At 54.0% G+C, this 21,124-nt stretch overlaps 2 protein-coding genes and 1 long non-coding RNA gene across 8 annotated transcripts; 2 read left to right on the top strand and 1 right to left on the bottom strand.

Moving 5' to 3' along the window:
* Positions 1 to 330: 330 nt before the first annotated feature.
* Positions 331 to 19,907, bottom strand: Zbtb4 (zinc finger and BTB domain containing 4). 6 transcript variants are annotated; one of them, XM_076542707.1, is made up of 6 exons: positions 19,771 to 19,907; positions 19,042 to 19,137; positions 18,125 to 18,298; positions 7,589 to 7,655; positions 6,145 to 7,187; positions 331 to 5,620 (listed from the first exon to the last, which is right to left on the bottom strand). In XM_076542707.1, exons 5-6 carry the CDS (start codon positions 7,176 to 7,178, stop codon positions 3,712 to 3,714), a joined length of 2,943 nt encoding a protein of 980 aa, XP_076398822.1. In that variant the 5' UTR covers positions 7,179 to 7,187; positions 7,589 to 7,655; positions 18,125 to 18,298; positions 19,042 to 19,137; positions 19,771 to 19,907; the 3' UTR covers positions 331 to 3,711. The 6 variants fall into 6 exon arrangements, with proteins under 6 accessions (XP_076398822.1, XP_076398821.1, XP_076398820.1 ...); XM_076542706.1 differs by lacking the exon at positions 18,125 to 18,298; XM_076542705.1 differs by lacking the exons at positions 18,125 to 18,298; positions 19,042 to 19,137 and having other exon boundaries at positions 19,771 to 19,896.
* LOC121831334 (uncharacterized) lies at positions 7,181 to 10,049 on the top strand. Its single transcript, XR_013041703.1, has 2 exons — positions 7,181 to 8,885; positions 9,886 to 10,049. It is a non-coding gene; the product is annotated as an uncharacterized LOC121831334 (long non-coding RNA).
* On the top strand, positions 18,552 to 20,601 carry Slc35g6 (solute carrier family 35 member G6). Its single transcript, XM_006973433.4, has 2 exons — positions 18,552 to 19,130; positions 19,588 to 20,601. The coding sequence occupies exons 1-2, from the start codon at positions 19,062 to 19,064 to the stop codon at positions 20,599 to 20,601; spliced, it is 1,083 nt and encodes a 360-aa protein (XP_006973495.1). The 5' UTR covers positions 18,552 to 19,061.
* The last annotated feature ends 523 nt before the right edge of the window (positions 20,602 to 21,124 follow it).

Genomic DNA, 21,124 nt, shown 5'->3' with positions numbered 1-21,124 from the left:
GCTATGTAACCCTGGCTAGCTAGCCTGGAACTTATGTAGACCAGGCTGGCCTCAAACAGAGATCCACTTGCTTCTGCTTCCTGAGTGATGGGATTAAAGATGTGTAATTTGAAATCTGAATTAAGGGCTGGAGAGAGATGATGCTGAGGTTAAGAGCATTGGCTGTTCTTCTAGAGTGCCAAGGTTTGATTCCCAGAACCCACACATGTAACTCCAGTCCCAGGGGATCCAACACCCTCTTTCCGGCCTCCTCTGGCACTGTACACACGTGGTGTATCCACATGCAAACAACACACGCACACATAAAAGGAAAAACTATTTGAAGCTTGGTACCTTTAAAATTGGTGTATTTCACAGACATTTGGATTTCAGGCTTCTCTTGAAAACGTTTATAAAACTAGTGCCGCTAGACCCGCGACTGTCGACGGCAACCTGCTAGGGCTTCTCAGTGGCTGCCCACTCTGGCCAGGGAGTTCACACGGGAGTTCCTCCAAAGCTCCCGTCTACCTGACCAGCCTTGCTCACCTTCCCAACTACCCCTGTATGACACACGAGGATACAGAGCAGGCAAGACGAAGCCAGTGAGGACGCAGGAGTGAGGAAGAGCTCTCGGGGCCATGATGCAGTTTCTGCCCCAGTGTACCTTCAAACTAGAAAAAGAGCTGGGCCTGGTTTAAGGCAAAGGTTAGTCTGGGACACAGAACTCTTGAACCTAGCACTTGTACTCATTGAGGATGTTTCTAAAGGAGGGGGCACTGCATTTTAGAGAAGGGGCCTTGTGAAGCCCAGGTTAGCCTGGAACTCCATGTGTAGCTGAGGATAACCCTGAACTTCTGATCCTCTTGCCTGCACCTCCCAAGTGCTTGTATTGGAGGCGCGTGCCACCACGTTGGACTGAGAAGCAAACCCAGGGTTTCCTGCGTGCTAGGCAAGCACTCAGCTGACTGAGTTCAGTTCCAGCTCCTGAGTTAATGTCTCTCCCTGGAGGTCAGATCAGTGAACTGGAGCACCCAGAGCGGCTAGCCTTCTCTCAGCTCAGCTGCTGGACATCGGTCCTGGGAGGGGGCCTGGGCTACAGGTCTCAGGATCCCTTAGGAGCAAGGGAAGCCAGTGCCTGCCCCGACCCAGCAGCCACACAAACAATCGCACCTGGCGCCCCACTGTGAACACGGTTCATTTGTCTGCTTGGTTTATTGTCCTGGAGAATCGGAAACACACACAAATCTGAGATAAATATTGGTCAGTTTCTCTAAATCTGGGTCCTCACTACGGATAGAGCTAGAGTCTGTAGAATTCTAAATCTTGCGTGCTATGGCACAGAACCAGTGGCCTTCCCACTCCATCACCCTCCTCCTCAGGGAACACGGGGAAGAGGGCACAGATCGACAAGACTTGATCATCTCCAAATGACAAAATTGCAAAACCCCAAATTTCCAATACCTGAAACTCACGATATTGAAACTTTCCAGCTCAAATACATATTTTTAAGTTTCTGCTTTACAACATCTTTGTTGCCAAATTCTGGAAGCTATTCTCCTTACTCTACCCATATTAAAAAATAAAAATAAAAACACCTACAATCTTAGTTCTTCCAAAAGGTCTGTGGTTTTGTCATTTTGACCTATTCTGAAGTTCCGATTCCACAGCCCATCTTGAGCCTTTCTGCTCTCCTGACGTCCTCAGAGGAGCACTGGTGAAGGACCAGGGGCTGTCGTCACACCTGCCCCTGCCTGCAGGCCTTCCTCAGTCTCTCTTGTGGTTCCGCTGTATATATAGATATATTTATATATATAATTTGTGTGTAGATATATATATGTATTCTTTATTATGTACTTTTTGCAGTTTTTCTAAAGTGCCAGAAACAAGATTTATGGGAATTTTTAGTGATTTTTTTTCTTTTTTCTTTTTTTTTTTCCCCATTTTTTCCCTGTTTGAAACTTTTTCCCCCTTAAAAACTGGAACTTGGTACATTCAGTAGGAAATTCTTCACTCAGGCTGTGGCCAAGACCAAGAAAAGTGCAAAGAGACAGAGGAGGGATGGAGTGACCCCTCCCTCCGTGATTAACATTCAGGAAGCCTGTCAAATCCTCCCCTCCCTGTGTACCAGGGAGGTTGGGAGGGGCAGGAGGATGCTCCTGGCCTTTCCAAACTCACCTCCCTCAAAGGCCATGATCTTGCCCTCTCCACAGTGGGTCAGAGGGCAGCCATCTTGGCCCCAGAAAACAGTAGCTGAGAGAAAGGCTGTCATTTTGATTAAAACAGTCTTTCTCCTTTTAAAAGTCATACTCCTCTAATTCCCACATCAAACTTGCTCCCCAAAACTGGCTCTCCCCTTGTGAGCTATTTTGTTTTGAGGGGAGGGGAGGTGGGTAATATGGGAAATATCCACCTAATCACACATTAGGGAGGCCCCATTTTCAACAAGAAGTAGGAACAAATATTTATCTTCCCCACTGGAAGGAAACATAGGGACCCCTGACCAGGGTTAACTAGTGCAAATTAGGGATTAGGGACTATTTAAAATCCCTGCACCCCATCCCTAGGCTGGGATCTTTGGGTGTGGGGAACTGAGTCAGAGGGGTATAAGGTGCTATTTTGGAGGCAAAGTCGGCGGGGATACCCCAAAGCCCACCAGGAGAGGAGGATGGGTCCCTCGGAACCATCTGGAGTGACTGGTGAGGACAGTGACAGCAGAGGGACAGGGCTAAGGGGAGGATGGAAGGTTGTGTGCAAATCTTGGGCTCACCCACACATCAAACCCCCATCGTTTTTCTGGCTATTTGGTCTAATCTAGAAGAAACCAGAGTGAGGGCTTGGCAGGGAGAAAGGAGAGTCTCTTCTCCATCCTATATGGAGTGCTTCACACCTGGTGCTCAAATCTGGTTCAGCCCCAAAGAAGCCACATATAAAGGCCAGAAGAGATATGATCTATTCACCTCTTTTGTCTTGGAAGAATCTGGAGTCACTGGATTTGGGGGTAAAGGTAGGGCCCGATTTCCCTGCCCTGTACTGAAAAAGTGCTCAGCCATAGAACACCTCCCCACCTCCTTTTGACCTGGATTGGGTTAGGCCATCTCCAAAGTCTAGGAGCACAGGGAGGGATATGGAAGATCCGAAGGCATGGAAGCCAAGGAAGCATGACATTGTAATAGGAAAGAAACAAGGACAGAGAAACCCACCCTTGGGAAGAACGGAATCCAAAGCCATGCTTCCAGGCTGGTGGGTCAGATATCACAATGGTCTGGTCCGGGCCCTGGGCCACAGAGAATGGAATGTGCTAGGAAGCATCTGGGGAAGGGCTTAGAGAAAGCTTCAGAACGAGCAGGCATCAGTAGGTGAGAGATGGTTTCCCCCAGGTTTACAAATCAGGGGAGCAGGTTAGACATTCAGAGCTGGTAGGGCTGTAAGTAGAGATTCAGGTAAGTATATTGCTCAGTTGCCCCAAGGGCTGGGGAAGGGACAGGAGCTGGCTCTTCCCCTCTCAGGGGCCATTCCCTGGAAAGACTGAGAGGGGAACCACCGGAAATCCCTTCTCAGGGGTGGGGAGACTACAATCACACAAAGCAGCCTGACTCCTGAGCTCCAGGGCCCCCCCGAATCCCTGCATTAGAGTGTGATGGGGCTCCCAAGGGGCAGGGGGGCCAGGGAGCTGCTAGTGGTGGGGGCCCAGGGAGGGTGGCATCTGGCGAAAGGGGGATCCGGCCTTAGTGCTCACCCCACGTCTCCCTTTTGGGTTCTCTCAACCCCTGCCGGTCCCCCTACTCCCTTGGGGGGAACTGGCAGAGGAAGAGTTGGGGGAGGTGGGGTTGGTGGAGTGGGGGGTGCTGCTTGAGGGTTCACTGCGTAGCCAAAGACCCCTGGCAGGAAGGGGAGGGCCCCCCCACCCTTCTCATCAGGTAGGACCATGTTGAGAGCAACTGGAAGAGCGGCCAAGTTGCTGAAGTTGTAAGGGTAGGCAGCAAGGAGCTGAGGGCCATAGACAAGCGGGTAGGGTTCAGGGTAGAAGGTGACTTTGGCAGTCCCCATCCCCTCCATCCGGTCTCCCTCAGAAGCTCCCATGGGGCCCTCATTCCCAGATTTTCCTCTGCCACCGCCGGGCTCCCGGCTGCCTCCTATCAGAGCCAGGGGGAATTCCTGCACAGGTGGGTACACGTAGCTGCCCCCACCTGCTCCTGGGGGCTCCTCACCCCCAGAGATGACAGGGTCCTGGAGTGAGGCCGTTCCAGGAGCTTCAGCAACAGCAGCAGCGCTGGCAGCGCCCGCCTCCCCACTTGACGAGGACACCTGCATCTCCTGGGGAGCCTCCTCCTTGACATCGCCGGCCCTGGCGCCGATGCTGCCTTTGGAATAGGCAATGACAGGGGTAGGGGTGCCCCCCGGCCGCTCCACCGCATGCCTCTGCCCATGTCGGTTCAGGGCAGCTGCTGTCTTGCACACCTTGGCACAATGGGGGCAGGCGAATCGGGTGGAAGACCTCCTCCCAGTCCTGGAGCTGTGGGAGCCCTCGCTGTGGGCTTCCTGGTGCTTCCTCAGCTTCCTCAGAGTGGCAAAGGTCTGGGCACAGTCCCCACAACGGTGCCTGCGTTCACCACGTCCTCGTCCTCCTGGGCCCTCCACCGGCGGGGTCTCCTCCCAGGCTCTTCGTTCCAGCTTCTGCCTCCAGCGTGGTGGTCTCCGTCCTCGGGGCGGTCCGCTGACCCCGCTGACCCCGCTAGCAGCAGCTCCAGCCTTACGCTTAGGCTTGTATGAATAGTAGGGCCTCCAGAGCTGATCTTCCCCTCCAGCCTTTGATTCCTCCTGGTCCTCCTCCTCCTCCTCTTCCTCTTCCTCACTCTCCTCTACTTCTCCACTCAGCTCTCCAGGACGCAGGTCAGTTTCTGAGATGCGACGCTTGACAATGGCTTCCTCCCCAATCCGCACAGTGATCTGACACAGTGGAGGTGGGGCCTGAAGCTGAGAGGAGCCTCGGCCTGTCCCTGGGGGGGAACCCCCACTCCCACTGACCCCGCCCACGGGTTTGGCTGTGTAGGTCAGAGTCCTCCCAGCCCGCAGATTCCGGCCCTTGGCCTCGTCCGCGGCTGAGGCTGGCCCTGCAGCCGTGGCTGGGCAGGTGGGGGTTGCTGCAGGCTCAGGGGGAGGAGGTGGGTACTCGCGTTTCTTGGGGGGTCTTGGAGGAGTCGTATAAGTGATGACTGAGGCAGCTTGGGACCCTCCCGTGCCGGCTGGCCCACCCCCGGCTCCACCACAGCCACTGCTCCCGTGGACAATGACAGAGGGAGCGGGGTGAGCAAAGGCAATGACGGAGGCAGGAGGACCAGGCTCTGGGGCAGGTGGGGGGAGGGCTGGGGGGGTGGCTGGCATTGCTGCAGGGGCCGGTGTGTGGAGGCGTGGAGGAGGAGGGCCCTCGGGGGCTCCCTGACTGTAGGTCTTGTAGGGCCGCTTGGCTGCCCGCATGGGGAGCAGGCGGTACAGCTTGAGGGTATTAAGCTTGGGCTTGTAGCCTCCATTGGGTGTCTTCTCACTGGCTAGGAGGCCGGGGCTAATGCCATGGAAGGCTCGCTGGTGGGTCTTCAGGTTATAATAGGTGACAAAGGTTTCCCAGCAGAAGATGCACTGGTACCTGGGCCACGACAGCAGGGAACAGGGCGGGAACAGCCACTTGAGTTACAGCCCTGAAAACAGGGCCTCATCCTGCCCTGTCATCTACAGCCCTCCGACTTCTAACGTCCCAGGAACTGTCCATCCTCCCTTCCTGCTGGGGGCCCGGCTACCCTGGCTAGCTGACTCAACTCCGCCTCAGCTGTTCTCGTGTGAAATGGGAACAGTCATCGATTTAAGTCCTCAGAACGCCTGCTGTGGTACAGACGACAAAATGAACATGCTAAGGGGATCCGGTGCTGTTCTGCGTGCTCTAAGCCCCACCGGGAGGCCTGTGCTCCCACAGTCCTCTCTGCGAGGGCAAACTTCCCTGTCCACCATCCTAGCGTGTCCCGTAGCACGCAGCCTGGCCGGGCAGGCAAGTGGTGGCAGTGAGCTGGCACCAGGACAAGAGGCGATCCAGTGTGGAGGGACGGCTTTCTAGAGCCCACCCCCTGCCCACCGCTCCCTGGTCCACCCGCGTGGGTCGGTCGGTGGGTCACTCACCTGCGCTCTCCCGTGTGCCACACCTCGTGCTTGGTGCGGTACTCGGCCAGGGCAAACACCTTCTCGCAGTAGCGGCAGGGGTACTTCCTCCGCCACGAGTGGACATTGCTGTGCCGCTTGAGGCTGGACAGGGTCACGTAGGAACGCTCACAGGCCGCACACACATAAAGCACATGGCCGCCCACCACCTTCACCACATGCTCGGGGCCGTCTCTGAAGCCCACGGGTGGTGGCAGGGCCGAGGCATCCACTCCTGCAGGACCCCCAGGGCCAGCGCTCCCGGCTCCCAGGCCTGCCGGGCCCCGGGTGTTGGACCCCCGCCGACACTGGGCCTCGTGTGTCTGCAGCCTCTTGGGGTGGATGAAGCTTTTGCCACATCGCGGGCAGGGGAAGGGCCGCCGGGACAGGGAGGGCTGGGAGTCGGGAGCCGGGGGCTCAGCCTTGTCGCCCACCCACTCGCCGTCTGGTCTAAGCCCTGGCCCCAAACCGTCCTCTTCAGCATGTGAGGTGGCCAGGGGCGGTGGAACAGGGGGTACCCAAGTATCACCTCCTTCCCCCAGGCCCTGCAGGCGGGAGATACCCAGCCGCCGCCCCAGAGCTCCGATTTCTGCCACAGCCGCCCCATCCCCTCCGCCGTCCGGGAGCGCGAGCCGGGCACTATAGATGAAGTTGAGGACGTCGGAAAAGGCAGCCGCTGGGACCCCGGGCAGCTCGAGGACCCGTGGAGGGGACGAGGAGTGAGGGGAGGCTGGAGTCGGGGGTGAGGAGGAGGAGGAGGAGGCGGCAGCTGTGGCGGTCGCGGGGCTGGGAGCTGCGCCTCCGGGGAGCGGCGGGAGCGGCAGCGGCGCCGAGGCAAGCAGGGCTTCTCTGAAGAAGGGGCTGGAGGCGGCCAGGACGCTGCGGTGAGCCGGGAACTTGGTGTCTCCAGCGATGAGGGTGACGTCACAGAAGAGGCCGCGGAGCCGCTGCTCATTGAGCTGATGCAGGACAGCGGGGGCGTGGGACGGGTCCGTCACCTCTGCAGGGGGTGGCATGGTGCCAGCCTGGACGTGGGGAGAAGAGGCCAGGGAGAGCCTCAGAGGCTGGGCAGAGGTCAGGAGCCTCTGAGACCAGGGAGATGAACGGAGGACAGTTGGAGGCTGGTCAGAATCTGGTGGAAGGCTGAACAACTCACGTCACAGGAGTCATGGGTTAAAACAAGGCACCCAGAATCGAACCAATGTCCAAGACCAGCATGTCTAACATCTGGGCCAGAAGAGACCAGGGATAACTCAGCTCATAGTGAAGGTCAAGTGGTCATGACCTCCAGATACACAGTAAGCCGTACAAGGGGGAAGCTTTCCACACTCAAGCATTTTTCAGTACTGGACAAAATGGCCGCCCCGGCTGGCCCCCGGCCCGGGTCTCCCCCTTCCTAGCTGCTGTCCTCCCAGCACCCTCTCACCTGAGAACATAGCCAACATGGAGCAGAGTAATGGCTCAGCAAGTTCCTTCAGCCTGGCGTTTTCCTTCTGCAGAGAAACAGAGATTGTGTCAGAAATCAAGAGGAGAGAGGACAGGGTCCCCACAAGGAAAGGCTCCAGGACGTGGGCATCAGCACATCAGTCAGAGTCACAGGCACATAGGCTGCTCTGAAAACCCTGATCCCTCCCGGGAGCCTGTCAGGCTATGTGGCCAAATCCAATCAGACCAAGGAGGCCACAGATTATCGCTGAGCCTTGCTCTGCCGGCCCTGAGGAGGACAGACAGGATAATTTGCATATCCCCAATTCACCTCCACAGGGCAGCACAGTCCAATCCACAGGCAGAACAGGCTCACAGACCTTTCTAATCCCTTTGGCCCAATCTTGAGACTCAAAGAAATCAAAGATTTGCCACTTTTTACTTAATCGCAGCGGGCTCATTTACATATCAAAATAGAGCTTCCCCCCCCTCCCCGCCCCCAACACACACCCTGGCCTAACCTGATTAGGTTCTCACATTAGGAGTGTGCCTCCTCATATACACCACAGACCCAGAAACCTTAGTGGGGGGGGCTTTCCAGTCCAGGTATCGGGTGACCGCCAGCACACATGCCTGCTTGCTCTAGTCTCCAGCACACACTGGGAAGGTGGCCAGACCAAGAGTGGGGGGCTTTAGGTCCTGCTCCTTACTCTGAGACCCTTGGCTTATGGATTTTGTCTTTAAAGCTGGGGATGGGTTACCCCTACCTCACCTCTTGCTGAGGTTCATCCAAATGGAACAGTAGGCAACCCAAACGTCAGCTATGATAATCATGAGCTGGGCACTGCAAGTCTTAGGTTCCTAATTTTCAGCTGAGGATCTGAGTTCCGGAGTCAGGCCCGTCCCTTCTCCAAAGTCACATGGCTGGTGACAACAGGAGAGACTGCCTGGGTCCTTCTCATCCACCCTCCATGCGGCCAGGACGTTCTGGCCCCTTCCACATGCCGTGGGTCACACATATCCTCATTAGTATCCCACATCGGAAGCTCCTTGACTAATTCTCATCACCCCCAAAATGTTCTTTTCTCCTTGATTACTGATATTCTTCGACTAAAGGCTGTACCTCATGTCGTGTTCCCTAAGAGATGGCTGTACCACATGTCGTGTTCCCTAAGAGATGGCTGATGCCCGTTCCGGACAAGAGGAAGGTGGTCAACAGGACAGTAGCCCGAGGTTGTGACCACAGGCCTGGCACAGAACAAGAGCCAAGTGTTGCCCCATTTGCTGCCGCATTGTGGGTATGGCGAGAGTTCTGGGGACAGATTCCCACCTCATCTGTTGTCTGTAATCCTTGTCTCTTACTCCCTTCTATGAAGGCCTCCGCACTGTTATCTGCATTATTTCACTTTTCCTCATCACTTAACGTGGGCTTCTCCACGTGAAGATAAAAGGCACTCAGGCGTGCTAGGTAGCTTCTCAAGGCCGTCTAGCCAGTTAGTAGCTAGGCTGGGGTCTAGCCCTATAAAGGGTGTTAACAGCCCCCATTGGAACACTGCTAGCCTACCTAGAACTTCCGTGAGAATTAGGTGGCTCCTTCTTCTAGGAAGAAACGTAAAGGTGAGCAAAGTCGGTTTGACTCCAGTTCCCACGCACCCCTGAGGCCGGCCAGGCCTGCCCACCTGCACCACGTTACAAGGTGGGTGCCTGCAGGTGTGCTCCCGTGTGTGGACTGCCATGGTGTGGGACAAAGCCTGTTGGTGCTTCTGAGATCTGAACAGACCAAAACTGGCCTGGCGCTTAGCGGTCACCCAGAATCATTATCACAACAAGCTTTAGAGCTGTCGTTTACTAATGGGCAAAGTATAGCAAAATATGTTATGCACACCATCTCATTTTAACACTCAAAATAACCACCGTGGAGAGGTCAGGCACTGCAAACTCGTCCTCAGGTCAAGGGAGTGTGCTGGTGCAGTGATCAGTTCCTGGCTCTGCTGCGTGCTCCCCTGGAGTCTAGAGCAGTTCAACTGTCCTATCACTGGCCAGTGCCCTGAAAGGGGTCATGGGAGATGAAGACACTTGCTATGTGATCCTTTATCTCAGTTTCCTTGTCTGTATGGAGAGGGTGATAAATAGTTCCCACTGTGCAGGGTAGTGGTAAAGATAACATGAGCTAATAACTGGTAGACTCAACCACCAGGGATCAACAGGATTCCAAAACACTGCTCCTCCACAAACACACAGGCTTTATTCTCTTGTGATTCGTCTCTCCACAACACAATAGAACAACTATTTAAACAGGTGTGGTGGAACAGAACGTGCTTGTAAGCCCAGCACTGAGAAAGAAGAAGCAAAAGGATCACAGCAAGTTCAATGCCAGCCTGATCAACATAGCAAGTATCAGGCCAGCAGACCCACATAGGAGAACCCTGAATCAAAGCAAAATAAAACAAAATCTCCCAAAACTATTTATGTGGAATTTATGTGATATTAAACATTTTAAGGAGAGATAAAATAAATGGGAGGACATACATAATTTAGATGCAACCACTATACCATTTTATTTATTTTGAGACAGGGTCTTATATAGCTCAGACCTTGAATTGGTCAAGGATGGCCTTGAACCCCTTCCTGATTCTTTTGACTCTACCTCCCCAGTGCTGGGATTATAGAAATTCATCATTTTATATTTTATATTAGCAACTTGAATACCTAAGGATTTCAATACCCATGGGGCACTCTAGACCCAATCTCTCGTGGATACTGAGAGATAACTGTGCCGAGTCTTGGAACTTAGCCCTGGAAAATGTGAGAAAAGTGATGAAGAAAAAAAGGCAGAATCTGGGCTTCAAGATGAATTTGGTGGTAGGCTAGAGACATGGCTCAGCAGTTAAGAGCACGGGCTGTTCTTCCAGAGGACCCTGGTTCAATTCCCAGCACCCACATGGCAGCTCACAACTGTCTGTAACTCCAGTCCCAGGGAATCTCATGCCTTCTTCTGACCTCCATGGGCAGCAGGCTGGTACTTGGTACACAGACATGCATCCAGGCAAAATACTCATACACATCAAGTAAATAAACAAATATAACTTTGAAAGGATGAATTTGGTGGTTCTGTGGTTTTAAAGTTTTATTTGTTTGTCCTTATTGTTTTTCTTTTCTTTCTTTTTTTCCTGAGATAGGGTTTCTCTGTATAGCCTTGGCTGTCCTGGAACTCGCTTTGTAGACCAGGTTGGCCTCGAACTCACAGAGATCCGCCTGGCTCTGCCTCCTGAGTGTTGGGATTAAAGGCAGGTGCCACTACTGCCTGGCCCATTTCTCTACGCTTACCTGACTGAGGTCCCTCCGAGGTGCCACTGAGCACATACACGAGGATGCTTCCTTCCTTCCTGCTGTGGTCCCCAACCGGATTGTTCTTTCCCCCAGGTCACCGCAAACCTCATGTTCTAGTCCTTTAAGCTGTGACTCAAGTCACCCTGCTTAGGGGCCTTCCCTGCCCCCTTCCCGCTTTCTCCCTACCCTGATGCATTCCCTGTGTAGCTCAGGAAATAAAACACACTGCTCGTTAGCTCTAGAATGTGGGCTCCAAGGAGGGCAGGGGTAGGGATTTCTGACTATGCTGTTTGTTCAAGGATCTTGTTCTTAGAACAGTGCCTAGTGCATAATGAGAGGTTAGAAACATCTAGAGGCTGCAGGAGTAGAACGATGACAGGACACCTCCCTAGCATGGCCTCGGGTCCCACCCCGGCCCAGAAGAATGCCGGGAGATGCCAGAATGGCAGGGTTTTGGTAAGGGAAAGAATTTGTGTTGGTGGCAAAAACCTTTAATCTCAGTACTCTGGAGGCTGGGTCCAGAAGATCATGGGTATGAAGTTAGTTTGGGCTATATAATGAAACTTTTCTAAAACAAATACAACTATTCTTCCTGGAGTCTCTCCTCTCAAAAAAGAAGCCATCCTTGGAGCTGAGGATGATGACCATACCTCGATGTTTGAGACACTCAGTTTGCCTGACACATTTCTAGAGGCTTAATATACATGGTCTCAATTATATCCTCACAGCCACCCACAACAGACCACCGTAGGGATTTATAGTCTCCCAATTTTACAGAGAAGGAAACTGAGCCTCGGAGAGGAGAAGCCTTGTTCAAGGTCACATAGATTATAACAGCCAAAACTTGAATCCAGGCTTGGATGACACCAGACGCTGAAGCTTTCCCTCTGCCATACTGCTGGATCCTGCCCTGAAGAGCCTATAGCAGGCCAGCCGGTTACATAAATCACCACACAAACTCTCACGTGCTACGTGTTAACTGTGTCACATCTGACTCCACCCTTTCCCTGGCTCTCAAATCCAGCCGTCACCAAGTCCGGCTGACACTGCATGGAAATGGCTTGCAAGCCTTCTCCAGCCCCTCTGGCCGCCAAACTAGTTCAAGCCCTTGTTGAGACTCACAGGGTCAAGGCCAGGGACCACCTGCTGTCTGCTTGCCTGTAAGTTTACCCTCCCACCTGCCGTCTCCCACTGAGAGAGCGTCCTCAGCTCTAACTGCAGTTTAGTGTGACTCCCGGCCTGAAGACGTCCTTGGAAGCAGGGGCTGGTAGCTCGTGCCTGTAACCCCAGCACTCAGAAGGACTGCAAAGAGGTCAAGGCCACCCTGGGCTACATATTGAGACCCTGTCTAAAAAACACAAAAGCAGGCCGGGCAGTGGTGGCGCACGCCTTTAATCCCAGCACTCGGGAGGCAGAGCCAGGCGGATCTCTGTGAGTTCGAGGCCAGCCTGGGCTACCAAGTGAGCTCCAGGAAAGGCGCAAAGCTACGCAGAGAAACCCTGTCTCGAAAAAACCAAAAAAAAAAAAACACAAAAGCTAGGACAAGAGAGCTCAAAGGGTATAGGCAATACCCATACCCCACATCGTGGAAACCTGAATCCCCAGAGTCCATGTGGTAGAGGGAGAACCTCCTCTTGTACGCTGTCCTCCGGACACTTATGTGTGCATGTGGGCAAACACAAATAAATGTAACTGAAAAAATCCGGGCTGGGGAGACAGTTCTGTGAGTAATAGCACTTGAGTTCAAACCCCTAGCGCCCACATAAAAAACTGGGGCGTGGCTCTGTACCTGTCACCCGGCATTGGAGGGCAGAGACAGGTTGAAGGCTCACTGGCTGGTCAGCCTATCCAAAATGGCAACTTCTGGGTCCATGTCAGACCCTTTCTCAAGCCAATGAGGTGAAGGGCAATAGAGGAAGACAACTAATGTCTTGTCCTGGTCTCCACATGTGCACTGGGCACTTGTACCATTGCACATTCAAGTGCGTGAAATACACACACACAAATACACACTCACTCACACACACATTTAATGCCCTTTCCTTGACCTCGTCCCAACATCCCTCCAAACTGTTTAAGACTGGACTAAAATGCATCTCCTCCTTTGCCCTTTATGACTCAGGAGACAAGGACAATCCTCCTCCTGATTTTAATCAATGTGCAGTGCCCCATGACAGCACCCACAATGCAAAGCCACAGATACTCAGTCTCACACTCGGGGCCGAGGCTCTTGAGAGCACTGTCTATGATACGGGTCTTCAAAAACAGATTGGTGAAGGGCTGGAGAGACGGCTCAGCAGTTAAGGACACTTGTTCTTGAAGAGGACCCAGGTTCAATTCCCAGTATCCATATGGTGTCTCACAACCATCCACAACTCCAGCTGCAGAAGATCCAACATCATCTTCTGACCTAAGGCACCACGTGGTGCAAACACATACATATGAGCAAAATATTCATACCGATAAAAGGAATAAATCTTTTAAAAACTTTAAAAAATATATATCGGTAAGCCAGGTGTGATGGATGACTCAAGCCTATAATCCCAGTATTCAGGAAGTTGAGGCAACAAGATTGCCAAAAATTAGAGGCTAATCTTGGCTAAAGAGTGTTACCCTGTCTCAAAAAAAAAAAAAAAAAAAGAAAAAGAAAAAAAGGCAGCGAGATGCTCTGCACAGACTGTGACAGACTGTGGTGTGTGTGCTGGCATGTGCATGCTGAAGGTTCCAGAAAGCAGCAGAGGGCAGGAGTCAAGAGACAAGATCTGGAGCCTCACCACTCCTCACTACCCAAGTGACTCGGGGCAAAGCACCTCACTTCTCTGGGTTTCAGTGGGGTGCCAGAGTGAGGAACGGATGAGTGACGGTACGGAAAAGCCTGGGAACGGTGCCGGTACAGTCAGGGCAAACCGACTGTTTACGGCTACTGTTACTAGTGAAGCCGGGAGCAGGGGAGTCTCCGCTGCAGGGGGGGGGGGGGGGGGGGGGCTGGCCCAGGCCTCGTCTCTAATCTGTTGCTATATGTCGGGTCTATTTTCCACTTGCTGTTGGAAGATCTGTAGGGCAGTCATTAGCCCCATCTTGTAGATGTGGAACAGGACACTCAGAATGTCCCAGGAGGACATCGTAGAGGTACCAGAACACTTCAGCTCCAGTGCAGAGCTCCCGTCCTGCACCTGTCCTGCAGGCCTCCTAGGCAGCCAGCGCCATCACCCATTACAGAGGATACGGCCCCAAAGCCCTCACACTCCCCCCTGTACACAGGCTGGATGCCGGGCACAGTGTTGTGCACAAATGGTGAGCACACACGTGTATCTCCCACCTGCACAGAAGGGCCCAGGCCCCAAAGGTGGGGAAACCTGTTCCGAAGAATCTGCTTAGTGAGCAAATTCTGTCCAGAGCTCTCCCACTGTCACAGGAGTAGGGCCCCATGTGCGTCAGAGACACCCGCAAGGGGGGCAGAGAAAGGGAGAGGGCGAAGCAGGGGGAGGAGACGAAACACTTCACGATCCTTTTTTCCATTTTAGTGACAAAAGTCACACGCGGCCTTTACATAAACATGGCCAAGGAGCCACTCTGTCTAAACTCACTTCCCTTGTAGGCGCCAGGACTTTCCTCCCCATGGCCCTGACATGCTGGGTGAGGGGCAAACACACACACCCTGCGAAAGCACAGTGCCACCCAACAGCACCCATGCCTGCCGCTCTTGCTCTGGCTAATATTTATCTCCCGACCTTCCCGAACATCTCCCGGGCAGCCCTACCCGGCCACTTAAGCGCACAGAAGGTAGCCGTGCATACAAAGCTGTCCACTGGTCTTCTGGGGCCGAGGCCCACACTGCCCTTGTCGGGCCACCTCCTCCCAAGTGTTTTCTGACCAGCTCAACTCCCAGCCCAACAGCCCAGACAGGCTCCCACAAACAACGTCACAAAGAATCCCGTGGAGAATGTTGCAAACACGCACCCTGCCCTTTGCTTGGCCGCCCAGGATCCCGTAAACCCATCTTGCATGTCCCACCCGGAGGCCCTCAGTGCCAGCGGACCACAGGCTTCAGTTTCTCGTGCTCCTGCTGAGCAGCAGATTTGAGTCGCAGACAAGCGGCCCCCACGAAACTTGCCCATCACCAACACACAATCCATCCACCCTCTGTCCTCTCCACAACTGGGCCACACCTCATCAGGACTACAGAAACGGAACTCAGGCGTGAGACCTTCTGATGCAGAGGTCCACAACTGCACTCTTCAAATGGGTACAAACACACACACTCCATGCCAGCTATACAGAAAACAAACATTCATAAACATTCATATGTGCAACACAAGACATTCGTACAAGAAAACACATGCTGGCAAAACTACGCACAGAACCCCAGACACCACACTCAAGGTATCTGTCGCCTAAAGCCACAGGGCCATATCCTGTAATTCTGTACCAGTGAGTACCCCTCCTGGCTTTCTATCTCTATGTATCAGGAAGGGCTCCAGCAGACCCCTTGCTGCCAGACTAGCCAACGATGGTGCCCAGGAGCAGTTTACCTTGCCCCACAGCACCGTAGGAGGCACAATCTCCAAGACTCACAGCCACAACCCTGCCCCGACGGCGCGGCGGTTCCGGGCCCCTGCTCGCACTGCGCACCCTGTACACCCCAACTCTGGGGCGCCCAGAGGGCCACCCCTCCCCCTCTCTGCCTGGCTCCTACGCCATCGCTCTCCCAGAAGGTTGCAGCGCTTGCCTGGGATCACACCCGCCCCACCCCACCCCCAACCTGCCCCACAGAGGGAGGGGGACATTGGGCTGCAGAATTTAACCCTTCATAGGTGGAGTGATTGCGACCCTCTCCACGGCCCCAGGAGACCGAGGCCCCCAGCCGCGGCTAGCTGGACGCCATACCAGGGCGCCCTAAGTCGCTCCCCAGCGCCGTGCGCGCCCGGGGGCGGGGCCTATTCCAGCCCCCGACCCCTGCGCCCCTAGATCAACCTGGAAGGGGAGCGGTCGCGGGGCGCGGCCCGGGCCCCCGCGGCGCCGGGCAGCGGAAAGAGGGGGCCAAGGTAGTTGGCTCCCGTCCGCCCTAACCCTGCCCGGTTCGCCCCGGGGCCAACCTGACTGCGATGGCGCCGCGTCCGCCAGGCCGGGCTCATCACCGTGGCCGCCCCCGGCCACTCGGGTTTCGCCCTCCTCCAGCTCCGGCTCCAGCTCCTGCCCCGGCCCCCCCAGCGCCCGGCCCCGGCCCAGCCCCGCCGCCGCCGCCGCCGCCACTGACATCATCGGCTCCCCCCGCCCCGGTCCTCCCCCCCCACCCCCACCCCCGGAAACAGTCCCCCCCCAGCGCCGCTGCTGCTGCCGAGAGGAAGCCAGCGCAGCGCAGCCGACACCAAACACTGAGCTCTGGCGTCCGATGGCCTTGGCCCGGTGGCTCCCACACAGGGAGACGAACGACGGAGGGTAGACACCTTGCCTGCGGGGCGGTGGCCGGGCTGTACTGCCCTAGACCACTCGCTCCCGGGGAAGGGACTTACCCCCACGCCCGCCCTTCCCTCTGCACACTCTTCACTCAAGAGTGTACATCGCCTAGAGCATGCTGCGTGTGCACATTTGCTCACTACAGACACGCACACCATACACGTTCTCCCGGGCCACAGACACAACATGGTAGACTCACAGTTGGGCCCAGTGGAACCAATAGACCCAGAGTTAGCATCCTTACAGGCAATAGCCCTGGGGGCATCCCTCTTCAGGAAAGGCTACGGTGATCACTAGTACAGATAAACACAAAGCTTGGAATTGGGTCTTAACCAGTGGAAATAAATACCCACTCTGTGTCCTTGCAAATAAATGCAGGCCTTGGTGTGGGGCTCCTGCACTCGTTGCACACAAAAAGCCTAAGAAACATAAGAAGCTTAAGAAATACAACATACGTGAGAAACACTCCTGAACTATCAATGGGATGAGTCTACAGACTCCTCCCTGGTGGTGTAAAATTTAAAACTCTGGAGAGGCCTGGTATGCTGCTGCTGCTGCTGAGGCAGAGGCAGAGGCAGAGGCAGGTGGATCTCTGTGAGTTGGAGGACAACCTAGTCTAAGGAGCCAGTTCTAGTTTGGCCAGGGCTACACAGTGAGACTCCGTCTCAAAAAATAAAAACAAACCCCAAACAAAAAACCAAAACCACATCAGGAGACAGAGGAGCAAACTCTCAAGACTCCCGGTGGAGCAGTGTGGCACAGGCCTCTAATGCAGGCCCTGGGCAGCAGGAAGATCATCACTGCAAGCTCCAGGTCTCCTCCCAGCAAGTTCAAGGCACTCAGCCCTATACAAGCGGTACAGCAACCCTTTCTCTAAAGAGCAGCAGCAGCAAACGCAGCCCACCCCAGCACTCCTTCCTTCAAACACTGTGAAGCTGAACATGGTGGCTGGGCCTGTAATCCCAAGCACGGGAGACAGTAGCAAGAAGATGGGGATTTCAAGATTCCACAGAGTCCACAGTGAGTTTGGGACCAGCCTGGGCAAGACCTTGTGTCAGATAACAAGAACTGAGGGCTAGAGAAACTGCTCACTGGGAGAGACAGTAGTGCTCTTGCAGATGACCCGAGCGTTCTATTCCCAACCTCCAAGTCAGGACATTCACAACCACCTTCAGCTCCAGGGGATGTGATATCTCTGACCTCTGCATTCATGCACATACTGTTACACTGATGCACCCGCATACACACAGTTAAAAATAAAATGTGCACTCACATGCACATATCCACACATGCTCTTTTTCTTTCTTTCTTTCTTGTTTTTGAGGCAGAGTCTGTGTATATAGCCCCGGGTGGCCTGGAATTCACTATGTAGATCAGGTTGGTCTGAAACTCACAGAGATCCTCTTCTGCTTTCCAAATGCTGAGATTTAAGGTGTGGGCCATCACGTCTGCCCACACACTAAATTTTTTTAAAAAAGAAACTGAGGCTATAAAGATGGTTGAGTCGGTAAGAGCACTGGCTGCTCATCCAGGTCCAACTCTCAGAACTCACATGGCAGCTTACAAGCATCTGTTCTGACCTCCAAGGACGCCAGGCACACATAAGTGGTACACAGACATACATGCAGGCAAACCCCCATGCACACAAAATAAAATTTAAAAATAAGAATAAAGAAGCAAACAACACCAGAGCTGGGGAGATAGATAGCTCATTTGGTAAAGTTCTGTCAACGAAACATGAAGTGAAGACCTGGGTTTGAGCTCCAGAACTTAGTAAGAGAGCTGGGGAGAATGCTCAGAGTCCAGGTCCTCAAGCCTCACAGGAAGCCGGATGTAGAATCGATCTCGCAATCCCAGCACTCCTCCAGCGGTGAAATGGAGGGCAGCGTCGGTAGGATCGCCAGGAGCTCTCGGGTCGGCTCCTCTGACATTTGCAGAAGCACACAGCAAAAGACTCCGTCTCAGACAGGTGGAAGGTGAGGACAGACACCCGAGCTGGTCTCTGATCTCCACATGCTCACTGTGTCCCACGTGTGCTCACACTCACAGTATGGGGGGGTGGAGGAGCCAGGCAGGAGCATTGCATGTTTGAAATCACAAAGTGGGGGAAATGGAGGCACGTGGACCCCTGGGACTCGATGTCCAACCTGCCTAACATACTAGGCAAGTTTTGGCCAATAAAAATCCTGTTTAAAAAAAAAAATGAAACGGTGGACAGAGACCGAAGAAAAATATCTAATGTTACCCTCTGGCTTCCACATTCGTATGGACATTAACACACACATGTACAGAAACAAAAACCAAAAACCAAAAAACACAACCCTTATAAAATGAGGCAAAACATAAACCAAAAGCAGTTTCATGAGAGAGAGAGAGAGAGAGAGAGAGAGAGAGAGAGAGAGAGTGAACGAACTTGGAGTCATAGCAACAAAGACAGAAAACAAGCCTGGAATGGTGGTACGCACCTATAATCTGCCTGGACAACACAGTGAATTCCAGAATAACCTGGCCTATAGAAAGAGCCTGTCTCTTTCCCCTCACCCCCAAAACTTACTCCAAACCAAAAAAACAAAAAACCAACCCCCCAAATAAACAACAGGCCAGAGTTGGAATTTATGAGAAAATAATCCCCGCCCAGGAAGAGAAGGTTCCATGGAAGAACCTTACCCTACTCTAACCAAGTCACAATGGCTGAAGCTCTGAGGGGGATCAGGCAACCGGACCCAGGAGGAGAGGAGGAAGTCCAAGAAGAGTTGGTGAGTCCTGGGCAAAGGAGAATGGTGGGGGCAACATTCAGCATCTGGATATTCCTTTCCCTCCTCCTCTAAGCTTCCCAGTGGTCCTGGAGACACCTACAAGTGAAACTCAGTGAGGTACCCAGAAGCCCCTGGAGCTTGTGACATCATATGGATACATAAGCATTTGAAGCTAACTCCCTTTCCTCCCATGAACAGAGGACCTTGGGTCCTCTCTTTTTTTTTCCTCCCGGGAACATGATCGGGAGAAACATGGTCCAGGACTATTCATCCCTGCCTCCTGCTTTAGATGCTCAAAGATGGCATTGTACCACCTCATCCATCTTCAGGCCCTTTCTAGGTCCTATGAGCTCCTCTACTATCCTGAAGGGTCCAAGATCTCAACCTGGCGCTCACCCTACCCCAAGTTGCCCAGGCTGTGGTTGCCCTCCTGTCCAAGCTCCTCTCTTCCTAACAGGATGCCGGTTATCCCTATTCCAACTTACCTGACTTCACCCAGCCATCACCGCCCTCCACTCCAGCCAGCCTCCCCTCGAACCATCGCTGCGGGCCCTCCGATGCCACCAAGGGTCTGTTTGTGGCCCTGCTGGGTGGAGGACTGTCTGCCGGCTTCGTGGGCCCGTTCTCCCGTATGGCTTACCAGACCTCCCATTTGCCCTCGCTGGAGTTGCTCATCTTCCGATGCATCTTCCACCTCCCCATTGCCTTGTTACTTAAGTTTCGTGGCGACCCGCTGCTGGGACCTCGTGACGTTCGGGTTCGGGCCTTCCTTCACGCCATGCTCAACGTCCTCAGCATTGGATGTGCCTACAGTGCGGTCCAGGTGGTGCCTGCAGGCAACGCGGTCACTGTTCGCAAAGGTTCTTCCACCGTGTGCTCGGCCCTCCTGGCACTCTGCCTGGAGAGCCAGGGTCTCAGTGGCTACGCCTGGTGCGGCCTGTTTGGCAGCACCCTCGGACTGATCATCATTGTGGGACCCGGACTGGGGACATTGCAAGAGGGGACTACAGGCCTCTACACAGCCCTGGGCTACGTACTGGCTTTCCTGGGAGGTCTGGCACTGTCACTGGGGCTACAGGTTTATCGCTCTCTACACTTCCCCTCCTGCTTACCAACAGTGGCCTTCCTCTTCGGCCTGGTGGGGCTGACGGTCTCTCTACCAGGCCTCTTTGTGCTGCAGACACCTGTGCTACCTCAAGACCCCCTGAGCTGGAGCTGTGTGGTGTCCGTGGGGCTCCTTGCGCTGGTTTCTTTTGTGTGTGTGAGCTACGCGGTCACCAAGGCCCACCCTGCCCTGGTATGCGCTGTCCTGCACTCCGAGGTGGTGGTGGCGCTGATGCTGCAGTATTACGTGCTCTATGAGGCTGTGGCACCTTCTGACATCATGGGGGCAGGGGTTGTGCTGGGCAGCATCGCCGTCATCACCGCCCAGAACCTCAGCTGTGAGAAGGAAGGGCAAATGGAGGAGTGAAATCCAACTGGAGAGCCCGGGGGAGGGGGGGGCAGGGGTAATGGGAGGAGAGACTGGAATAAAAACTATGGAAGCACAAATGCCTCAAAAAGGACTGGTGTGGAGGGCCAGTGAGATGGCTCAGCAGGTAAAGGCTGGTGCCACGAAGCCTGACAACCTGAGTTCCATCTCACATGGGAGGGGAAGAGAACAGACGTCCACAAATTATCCTTTCTCCATGTGCGCTGCGGTCTGCTCACACACACACAGAATAAAAAATGTAAAAACAAACAAAAGGAAGGATGCCCTGGGATTCAAGGGTGACTTGGGACTTGATGGAGAGGGAAGACCTGAAGCAAGAATAGGAGTGAAGCCAGGGCATGAGATTTAGGCTGGGCCAGGGGATAATGGCATAATTAAGCTGTGAGGTCTCAGATCCAGGGGACTGAGGACGTCTGGTAGTGGGCCGTGGAGGATAATCCCACAGACAGGAAGGAGACGAGCATCAGGGATGAAGTATGCAGGTTGTCAGGCAAACAGCTAC

Source organism: Peromyscus maniculatus, chromosome 8, assembly GCF_049852395.1.
Source record: "Peromyscus maniculatus bairdii isolate BWxNUB_F1_BW_parent chromosome 8, HU_Pman_BW_mat_3.1, whole genome shotgun sequence".
NCBI classification, from domain to species: Eukaryota; Metazoa; Chordata; class Mammalia; order Rodentia; family Cricetidae; genus Peromyscus; species Peromyscus maniculatus.
This window is presented reverse-complemented; position numbering and strand designations above follow the sequence as displayed.